The sequence below is a fragment of the Mustela putorius genome, unplaced genomic scaffold (genome assembly GCF_011764305.1).
Source record: "Mustela putorius furo isolate JIRA1106 unplaced genomic scaffold, ASM1176430v1.1 tig00000083_pilon_pilon_pilon, whole genome shotgun sequence".
Lineage (NCBI taxonomy): Eukaryota > Metazoa > Chordata > Mammalia > Carnivora > Mustelidae > Mustela > Mustela putorius.
The window spans coordinates 22,288,443-22,299,954 of NW_025421273.1; the positions used below are offsets into that span (position 1 = coordinate 22,288,443).

Consider the following 11,512-nt stretch of genomic DNA (forward strand, 5'->3'; position numbering starts at 1 on the left):
ACCATTCTCATTGTTGAGATAAACTTCTTGAAGTTCAGAAGAAATAAATAATTAGCATAGAGATACTGAGTGGGAAAAAACAGAGGCAAACCTCTAGCCCGAGTCTAGGAAACTTCACCATGTTGGAAACAAACCTCCCAGTTTTGGCAGTGGCCAAACACCATCAGTGAACTAAGTACCATTGCATGGGCTGGGAGTGAGCTTAGAAAGTCTTTGAATCTAGTCTGGTCAGTTCTTCAATGTTTATGTCACTCAGGCTAGACCAGAGTTATTATTTAATGACCCCTGGAAGTGTTCAACGGTCTTTTCCTTTTTCAGGACTACAAGGAACTGAGATGTATGAGTAGGGGAGATCCATAGGGCTCACAATCTGTGTAGAATTTAAGGGAAAATGTCCCTTACGTGAGATGGCTAAGAGAATCTTGGAATGGACAGGGATGTTGGTTCAGTTCTCTTGCCAATGGGGATAAGGTTCACAAATCAGGTCATGGCCCCTGTCCTACAATGGTTCTGTAACCTTTGATGTTCCTGAACATGCAAAACCTGAGTCAGTCATTGGAATACAAACACCATGAGAAGAGGGATATTTTTTCTTTTTGTTTGCTGCCATTTTCTAGTCCTAGAAGAGTGTCTGCCATATAAAGTAATTTCAGGGCATTAGAACTGACTGTTTCCTCTGCTAGGAACATCCCTATTCCAGAGAGTTACTAGGCTTGGTTACTTCATACATATCTAGAATCAGAAGTCACCTCCACAGAGAAGCCTCTCCTGACCATCTGATCTAAGACTGGTTACACTTCATCACTGTTACCCCCTTTTCCTCCTTTAGTTTCCCTCTCTATCTCTTGTATGTTTGTGATTTTATCATCAATTTCCCATTGGGAAATTACCACGGGTCACTGGGAGCTGACCATCCATACACTCATCTACTATGGACAGATATATCTTCAGCACCTAGAACAGAGTCTGGCAGGTTCAGTGCTTAATAAATTACATGTTGAATGAATGCATGTATGCAGACTCCACAGAAAAAGTTTAGCACAGTGTTTGGCACATGGCAAGTGAGAGGATGAATGTTAGTGTTGATAATGTGAGTAATGACACACTTTGGATTGGCCACTGACAATCCTCAGTGTAGGTCCTGGTACTTTGGTGAGTGTAAATGGTCTCTCTTCCAAGCTACCTGCCATTCTTCTCTGCAACCGACAGAGACTCTAAAGAGTGAGTGAGTTTTTTTTTTTTTTTTTCTTTTTTAACCATCTTTTGTTATTCGCTTTTTGCTCTTAATGAAATTGTGACAAGGCATTAGGACCACAACCTTCTCTCTCCCCAACTCTTGAAAAAAAAGAAAAACAAAACACTTTCAGATCCTTCTTACTAACAAGTAAATGACTAACAGTAGTATCATCTCTACTTCCCACCATATTCCAGCCACCTGGTTTCTCCCAGCTTCTAGGATGTTTTATATATCTTTGCTTTGACACATGTTGTCATCTGCCCAAAGTGTCTTCATTCTGTCTCATTTCTTACCTAAGAATATTCTTTCCAAAATCCAGCTCCAGTAATACCTCTTCCATGAAGTTCAACCAGAGTTCTTCCAGCAGTTTCCATCTTCTTTTCCTGTTTACACTGGGGTTTTCATCACAGGACACTGTACTTAACCAAGCTTCTCTCCCCCAGGCCAAAAAGGGAACCCCTAAAAATCAGGGGTCTCACATATAGCAAGAAGAGATGCCCCGCTCTGACCTGAGTCAGTAGAGGGCATTCCTCTAGCATGTGGACTTGGTTTTACAGACCTTCTGGTTCAAATCCTTCCTTCCTTCTTACCATCTGTGAGACCCTGATTTGTTTTTTTAATCACACCATGCCTTATTTGACCCATCTGAAATCAGGGATCCTAATTATTACAGCGCAGTAAGCATCAGACATCACAGACCAATGGATGAAAGGATTAAGATAGGGATTTTGGAATGGGTCACATTGAGGATTACTTAGGATGAGTCATTACTTAGATATTTTTCCCCCAGATATGGGGACTATTTTGAGTTCATTGAAAGTAGACATAAAGAAACAAAAAATGCTTGAACATATTTCTGAAAAATACCCAGAGATTTATTAAATTTGTTAATTCAGCAGAAAGTACATTGCACTGGAATCATCATTCAGCTCATTCAGCTCAAAGAATGGTCCTCACTGTTCATATACCCATAGCTATGTGGGGCATGGAAACATACATTGAGGTAAACAATCTCTGAAATAAAAATTTAAGGAAATGAATATAAAGTAAATTCCAAACCACAAAAACAAAAGTTACAAAATCTGTTTACATATTCCACTGCACTCTCATAGCACAAATGTTCATTTTACTCAGAGAGCTTGACAGCATACTGAAGGACTTTGACATAGACCTCCCAAAGGACTTTTTTCTCTTTTGACTCATTAGCATGAACTTCCCTGGACCATAGTGATGAAGAATTGGCAGATAGAGCTCCAGGATTCCCCACAGTAGTCCAGGGCCGTCTTTGTTTGGTTTATCAAGTCTGGGTCCTCCACACACTTTGGATCCTTGGTAGCTATGGTCTGAGTCTCCACTGAGCTCAAGGAGATATTCTCTTTGACCTTTTTCTGCTCCTTTGGGGATAACTCTTTGACCTTGCTAGGTTCCCTGATGAAGGCCTTACTGACTTTGCTCTGCTCCTTGGGAGAGGGCTCCATTAACCCCTGGGTGGGTTTCTTATTCTGAATCAGAGTGGAGTCCACCAGCTTGAGATTGGATTCTGGAAACTTCTTTCTGCACACCCTGGTTTTGAGGATGGTTTTGGAATTCCCACAGATTACCTTCTGAGAGCGCAGGTTCCGACCTATTTGTTTCCAATAGACATTCTTTTTGTTTGACTCTAGGCAGGAAGTTGGATTGCCAGTAAAGACACAGGAAAATTTAGTGTCCTCTCGGGTGCACTCAACCTTCAGGGTGATGCCCTCTTCTTGCTCAGTCACCACCCATCTGCAGTTGGCATGGTCTTGAGTGACAAACTTGCCTTTGGTCAGGCGTTTGGGTGGCTCAATCTGGGTCTCTCCCAGAGTAGGCAATTTGGTGCCTTTGCTGACATGTCTATTCTTTACTTCCTTTTTGCCCTTCACCAGTGACACCTGAGCAACCAGAAGGAGGAAGGAGAGCAGGGTGAGGCTATGGATCCTCATGGCTTCAGCTTGGTGGAAACCTGTTTGACAAGAGCAGGTGAGTCAGTGCTGGGCAATAGTTCAGCAATGCAGAGCTGCAGGGTAACCCTCCCTCTACACTGACATATGCCTCCTTGCTTGGAAGTGAGATCAAGAATCCTGGCTCCTGGAATTATTAGACCAGCAGCACATCTCTTCATATTTTGGCTTGAATTGAGTCCTGAATGTCAAAAACCTCCTATACTTCCACGACTCTCTGAGCCAAATAAATTCTCATTCACTACTCCCTTACTCCTATGTTTGCTCACCCACTCACTCCCTCACTCCCTCATTCCTTCATTTACTCATTAAACAAGCATTTATGGAATATATACTCTATACCATGCACTAGACTAGATTTTTTTTAAAAATGGAGAAAGAAGAGGTATCACTTCTATTTAACACATACTGTATGCTATGACCTTGACCACTATTTGATTCTCCCTTGCATAATCTACTCAAGAGCTGTTCCTGGTAAGTAAAAATAAATCACCCCCAGGTAACAGATGTAGCAGCTCAGGCTCACACTGGTGAATGAATTGTTCAATATCCCATACTGGGCAAGTGACAAAATGGGAAAGGAGCTATAACTTATCTCTTTGGCTTTTATACCACCAACTTTGCTCACCTCTTGCATTTCAACTTTACTCTGTCCTTTGGAAATATTGACAACAAATAAGAAACTTACAAACTACTTAGGGTTTCATTTGGTATAGTTCATGATAAGATGATTCATACCATTAGTGCTCCATTTTAAAAGTAATAAAGATTTTGCTTGTATAAGGGACAGACCCAGAAAATGGTTCAGAACGTATTTCCATCCTGGGTTTGTGGTCTTTCCTTAGAATTGAAAAAGGGAGATAAACAGTCACAGGTATGTGGGCTCCTGAATGAAGGGTGGACGGGGGCCTAGGTACAACACGTAAAGACCTAGTTGTTCCTCAGGGCATTGAGACTCAGCCCGAATGGTCCCTGATAGGATCTTGAAGTCCTCAGTGTAGTGAGAAGAAAGGTGGGGAATCAAACTCGTAACAGAGCCAGACTCTTACCTTATTCGGAGTATGCAGATCCAATGTAATCTCAGATGTGGGAGTGAGGTGAGCTTGCAGGTTTACAGCGGTCTCATCTGCTGTGGCAGGCAGGGAGGCCCTTTTTATTGAAGCTCTGGCAGATGAATTTTATAACACACACCCCTGTCTATCTTTATCACACTCCTCCCAGCCAGGCCTCTTGGGAGGAAGCCAGTTACTGCAGGAAAGTGACTGGTGTAATCCTGTGGGAGGAGGTATATGTAGGGCATTATACCTGCTTCCTTCAAGTCCTTCCCTTTCCCCCGGTGGCCAGGGTAGGAGGACAGCTCAGCCTTGCAAAGACCCTTCTTGATGGGATGAGGACCCCAACAGCAATATCTACGGGGAGAGTTATAAATAATAGCAATAGCTGTCATAGCTTCCAAGACCTGTACTAGCTCTCCCTGAATTCCCAATACACCCACCCCACAATACAGTAACCAGGACTCCTATCATTTTACAGATGGAAAATTGGAGCTTATTATACTTAGGGCTTGTTCAAGGTCACAAAGCTGAGAGGATGAGGAGTCCAGAGTTGAACACTGGGACTACCCACATGCAGTCTGATCATTCCTACTGTCTCTCTCAAGGAATGTTTGTGAATGATTGCCTGCAGCTGAGGAAGCCATCTTGGTTTCCGAGTCTATTTTCACAGAGGCACCTGAAGTTACTGTGTGGACAGAAGAATCCATGGGCTCTGAAAGGCTGGTAAAGAGTGAATTCCTGGTCTGGGAATTTCTGCTGAAATCACCTTCAGGTCACACACAAGGACTTCCCTCTGGTCAGCCTTCCACAGGCAGAGTCTTATACTAGAATGACCTACATGGAATCCTGGAGATGGCATTTTAGTTGTGTGAGCTTCCCCAACCAATTAACCTCTCTGAACCTCCATTTGTTCATCTATAGATTGCTGACAACAGTAATACTTTATTTTGGGCTCATACTAAATATTTTATGGGGCTAAATTGTTCACATAAAATGAAGCAGAACAGATTTGGCTCATAATGGGGTTTCAAGCTGTGTTCATTAAAAATAGACGTGCTTGGTTTTCACAACTAGCATACTGAAGGATACTCATTTCACAAAGATGTGGACTTCACTACATTTTGTTGCCTCACTTTTTATGATATTTGGGCACAAGAAATTTTTTTTTTCCTTTTTAACTCAAGTATAAGGAAACAATAGCACCAGACTGAAAGTAAATGCCAACTGACCCTTGTTTTTGGAACAGGGACAATAAAAATGGTGGATACTGTGGTAAACTGGGTAGTCCTGATAAACTAAGTGTCAACAGCCAGCATCGAATAACTGAGAGCATGTTGGCATGGGGGTCAGCATTTTCAGACCTCATGGATTTTTTTTCATATATACATTTATAAAAATAAAAGTAGATACTTGATGTACTTTTAAGAAATAGAGTAACATCCAGATGTATGGATATGAAATTAAGTTGGCATCTAATAAAAATGTTTTAAAGGATATTGTCCTGACCCACAATAAAGATACCAAAAGCATAACTATGGTGGGCTTCTTCCAGCCTGTTTGGGAATTCCAAGGTCACAGAGATATAGATATCGACTGGTTCAAGGAATTTCTTCACGAATTTCATTAGATGTGGTTATTTCCTCCAAACTCCAAGCTTTTTGTAAAATAGGATCACCCCAAGATCCATCCTCATTGTCCTGAACACCTTATTGAGCATAAACACACACTGGCAATGTGATATTTTGGGGAATTATTTAGACATAGGCAAAATAAAACTGCTTTGTTTCCCAAGGAGCTATTGACCACAGTGGTCTGCAAAATGAAAAATTCATCTTGATCTTCAAGAAGAAGACAAGTTCTCTGGAAGAGGACTGTAGATCAGAATATGAAACATATTTATAAGAAAACATGGACCTCAGGATCTTTTCTGAGAATTGTCTCTAAATTTTGCTAGGGAACATGGAACTTCGCCCAGCGGCTTTGCATGGACCTTTAGTCTTCCTGTGACCCCATCCCAACTTCTGCCTTGATTGTTCTTTTCCATGCAGGGGACACAATATTAGACCAAGTTGTGTAGTTTTTTCCCTATTGGCTCAGTCTGTCATTCCAAACTCATGTACACACACACACACACACGCACGCGCACACACACACACACTCACCCTCTAATCAGGCCACACTAAACCACTTGTTCAACATTTCCTGAATACTTGGTACACTTGCTTGCTCCATTCCTGTCTTTTTTTTTTTTAATTCTAATTTTTAAAAATTTTTTATAAACATATAATGTATTTTTATCCCCAGGGGTACAGGTCTGTGAATTGCCAGGTTTACACACTTCACAGCACTCACCATAGCACATACCCTCCCCAATGTCCATAACCCCACTGCCCTCTCCCAAACCCCCTCCCCCTAGCAACCCTCAGTTTGTTTAGTGAGATTAAGAGTCACTTATGGTTTGTCTCCCTCCCAATCCCATCTTGTTTCATTCATTCTTCTCCTACCCCCTTAACCCCCCATGTTGCATTTCCACTTCCTCTTATCAGGGAGATCATATGATGGTTGTCTTTCTCTCATTGACTTATTTCACTAAGCATGATACCCTCTAGTTCCATCCACGTCGTCACAAATGGCAAGATTTCATTTCTTTTGATGGTTGCATAGTATTCCATTGTGTATATATACCACATCTTCTTTATCCATTCATCCATTCCTGTGTTTAATCCTGCTGCTACCCTTACTTGAAATGTCCTTCCAGTTCTAGTTTGCCAGGCACACACCTGCTTGTGCTTCAAGATTCAGCTCATATGTCATCTCTTCCCCTTTGGTGTCACTGGTCCCCTCACTATTGCCTGTGTTCTCCATCCTTTCATGGATGTTCATGGAGAGAAATAGATTATCACTCCCAGTTAGTGTTTATATGTGCCAGCATTGTGATGAGGCTCTGTTATTTCACATTTCAGTAGACTGAGAAAATGATGCAATTCTACTATAATGCCCTGAGGAAACTGGAGAGGTTTGGAACCCTAGTAAGGCTGTCCACAGCAGCTTCCCACTGCTTCCTCATGCTCCAAGAATGAAGGAGGTCACTGCCTCCTGGAGGAGTATGTAAAGGCTCATTGACTTTTTCCTACACAAACCCGAAGAGAAAAGTGCATGCTGGATTTTCATGGTATAGACATGTAGCTGAGGCTCAGATAGGCTGAGGACATGCCTGACACACCACTGGAGAAGAATTAAGTGGAGGCCACTTCCAATGTTCTTATTAAAAAGAAATTAATGTGCCCAAACTTTGATAAATTGTAAACTCTCTCTCTTCTCATTCCAAATTTATATATTTTCAAATGTAAGAATATTATAAGCCTTGCAAGATAATTATAAATTTTTTCTCTTGCCCCATATCCCACCCAGGTCTCCATATCACCTGTCTTTTCCTTCATAGTGTTACAGTTATAAAACAATTGAATCAACACTGATACATTATTACTAGATTCCATATTTTATTCAGCCCTCCATACTTTTTTTTTTAAGATTTTATTTATTTATTTGACAGAGAGATCACATGCAGGCAGAGAGGCAGGCAGAGAGAGAGAGGGGGAATCAGGCTCCCTGCTGAGCAGAGAGTCCGATGCGGGACTCGATCCCAGGACCCTGGGATCATGACTTGAGCCGAAGGCAGCGGCTTAACCCACTGAGCCACCCAGGCGCCCTGCCCTCCATACTTTTTACCTAATGTTCTAGGTACTAGTCACTAATAGACCTTATTTTGAAGAGTAGTTTTTGGTTCCCAGCAGAATTCCCAGAGAATTACCATATATGTATCCTGTTGCTCTCTGATACACCTACTCACACTGCCACCATCCTACATTGCAGGTGTACAATCATTATGGTTGATGAACTTTCCTTGACACATTATAATTACCCATAGTCCACAGTTTCCATAATAGTTCACTCTTGGTGTACAATCTGTGTATTTTGGCAAATGTATAATGACATATTTCCACAATTATAGCATTATACAGAGTAGTTTCACTGCCCTAAAAATCCACTGTGTGCCACATATTTATACCTCCTCCACCCAATCTCTGGTAATCACCAATCTTTATATTGTCTTCATAGTTTTGTCTTTGACGAATTCCATGTAGTTGGAATCATATAGAATTTATTCTTCTCAGATTGGTTTTTCTCACTCAGTAATAAGATTTTAAGTTTCCACCATGAGTTTTCATGGCTTGATAGCTCATTTCTTTTTAGCACAGAATAATATTTCACTTTCTGGATGTACCACAGTTTATCCAAAGAATACTAAAGAATATACCAGTTTCTTCTGATATGTTTTGGCAATTATGAATAAGCTGTTACAAACCTTCATGTGGAGATTTGGGTAAGAACGTAAGTTTTCATGTCCTAATGGATGATACCAGTCAAGATTTCATGTGACATTGAGGACTCATAACTCTTTAGGTTCCTCTTGCCTGTGATGTTTCCCATCTTTCCTTGTTTCTGATGACTTGAGAGTTTTCAGGAGGACTGGGCAGGTGTTTTGAGTCTGTGTCCCTTTTGGAGTTTGCGTGGTGTTTTTATCATGGCCAGACCAAGGTTATGTCTTTCTTTTCTTCATCAAATATTCAAGTGATGGATATCAGGTTTCCATTGGGGGTTCCATAAAGTCTGAACATAATTGGTGACCATCTACAGGTTAAGGCTGTTTGTTGAATGCATGTCTTATGCAATCTGGTTGGTGGCAGGGGGTTTCAAGTTGAAAAGCTGATTTTATTTTTTACTCTTATGTGTTTGTTACTGCAATATTGTTCCTTGACCTTGTGGGCTGCAGGTGCAGTCACTGTTCTATCCCTGGGTGAGATTTTATTCTTAGCTGAGCCTTAACCATGCAATAATACCAGGCCAAAACTGGTAGAGAACCAGTCCTTTTTTCAACAGTGACCTCATGTTCAGACAAAATGCTGAATTGCTCCATCAAAGGGATATTAATTTGTTGGGTCAAATCATGTGCTTTGAAAACTTATTCATTGTCAGAAAAGGAGAAATTTGGCTAAATAACATCAGCTGAAGTCTAATTAGGTGACAAAAAACACTCATCTTTAACCTACAGAACAGTACTGGTATCCCAAATTTAAAGTCTCATCAGCCATGAGATTTCAGAATTCCCATTCAGGGAACCAGATGATGCATACTGCTAAAATTTTACTTAAGAAAAATAATGGACAGCAGAGAGTTGATGGGACAACATTCAGTATGAGTGCAAATTAAAAATATATTAAAGTTTAGTTATCTTAAAGGAATGCCCTATGTCACACTCCATAATATTGTGCCCATTTTGTTTGAAGCCATGTGCAAAACTTGGTTCTTATTCTGAATCCATCTTAAAATGAACTCATGGTTTTGTATTAAATTAAACCCCCAAAAATGTGGTAAGTAAAAATGGCAGAGTATCAGCAACTTTTAATAGATCAACCCAATAATAACAGGGGCTTTTCCCCTCAGGTAATAAAGCTGTTTGAATGTTTTACGTGTTCTTTAAAAGTTTTCTTAGTGTTTTATAACAAATTTTTCATACAAGGTAAGTTCATTCATCCTCTTTGTGTTCTTCATATCCTATTCTATTTTTAAAGAAAATCACTCTAAAACATCTTAAACATCTTACAAAGAAGTCTTGTCCTTTTGGATAAAATTTCTGAAGTACACAGATGGCTGTGCGCCTATACACACATACACACACATACATACATCACAGACGGGTATGAACATGTATGCACATTTGCCACCTCATTATCTTGGGGACAGAAGAAGGTCCTAGAGACCTAGGTCCTAGAGAGTGTCTCTTTTGAATTTGCAGTCTCTAATATATTTTTTCTTTTTTTCACAAAGAGTGCCAGTTTACATCCTGGAAAGTTGGCAAAGTGAGAAATTAAACTACCCTTTCTCTGTGTTATTGCTGTGTGAGTCACCATGTCCACGAGCAAATGAATTGCTGCTCCATCACATGGAAAGGTGAAGGTATTTAGATGAAAAGTGTCATAAAACAGGTCTGGAAAGGCCTGTGAGGCACCTAGAGCAAATGGCACCTACGCCCAGACAACAAAACACTTTCACATGCTGATCTTGTTTGGTTCCAGGAAGAACAGGGCTGACCTCTAACCAGATGTTCTTCATTCTGCGAGTCAGTCATTCACTCATTCTGTCATTCACTCATCCTGTCATTCACTCATTCTGTCATTCAATCATCCTGCATTCACTCATTCTTCTCTTCACCCGAAGAGCACTCGTAAAGCACCTAATGTCCCAGGCTTTCCCTGTCATTGACTAGAATACAGTTAAGGATGACATACATGGTCCTCTTCATCAAAATGATGTTAGATAACGGGGGGGGAATGGCAAGGATATTAATCATGACAATATAGGAGTAATTGCTATACTGGAGGGAAAGCTGGGGTGATCTGGGTGGGGAACTCTAACCTAGCCAGAGGCAGGGAGAATTTCTTAAGAGTCTGAGACTGGTTAAGAGCCAGTCAGTTAAGAGACACTCAGCTGGAGGAACAAGAACAGTATTTATTCAATCATTACTCAGGAATAATTCTACGTAAAGTGCTGTACTAGTCATGATGGAGAATGCAAGATGAATGTGATTTGCCTCCTACTTTCAAGACTGTCAGCTTAGTCTACAGGTCGCTACGTGATAATTCCTGTAGTGGTGACATCTTGTCACTTCCTAGCCTCAAGCCTATGATTTTTTTTTTTTTTCAAATATGCTTACAGAAGAATATCCACTTTTCTGAGTCTAACATCTGTGGCCTTTCCCTTTTTGATCCCAGTTAGCTTCAAGGTCAATACCCAGTACACTATACACACATGACCTTGGGCTCTAGCTTACTGTCCACTCTTCTTCTCACATGTCAGGTTGTTTCAGGACACATTACCTCTGCCAAACTGTTATCTTTGCCTAAAACTCCATTCCATCCTTATCTACCTGGCAAATTCTCCAAGTCCCTCTGGCCTTGACAGATTCATTATAGTTTTTATCTTAGTTCTCTTAAATTTTTCACAGACTTCATCATTATTACAGTTGATTTTTCACCTTGCTGTGGTTCATTCATGTACATGCCACTATCATTGCCTTGGGTAGTGATATCTCTAGCCCAGATCTCGAACATAAAGCTTAGAAAGCATTTAGTACATATTTGTGAGATCAAATTGGATTTTGCATTTATCAGATTATT

The 11,512-nt window shown here is 40.6% G+C and overlaps 1 protein-coding gene across 1 annotated transcript; it reads right to left on the reverse strand.

The window, feature by feature from the left end:
* Positions 1 to 2,094: 2,094 nt before the first annotated feature.
* On the reverse strand, positions 2,095 to 4,355 carry FGFBP1 (fibroblast growth factor binding protein 1). The gene is made up of 2 exons (XM_004773391.2): positions 4,269 to 4,355; positions 2,095 to 3,221 (listed from the first exon to the last, which is right to left on the reverse strand). Exon 2 carries the CDS (start codon positions 3,199 to 3,201, stop codon positions 2,440 to 2,442), a length of 762 nt encoding a protein of 253 aa, XP_004773448.1. The 5' UTR covers positions 3,202 to 3,221; positions 4,269 to 4,355; the 3' UTR covers positions 2,095 to 2,439.
* Between the last annotated feature and the right edge of the window lie 7,157 nt (positions 4,356 to 11,512).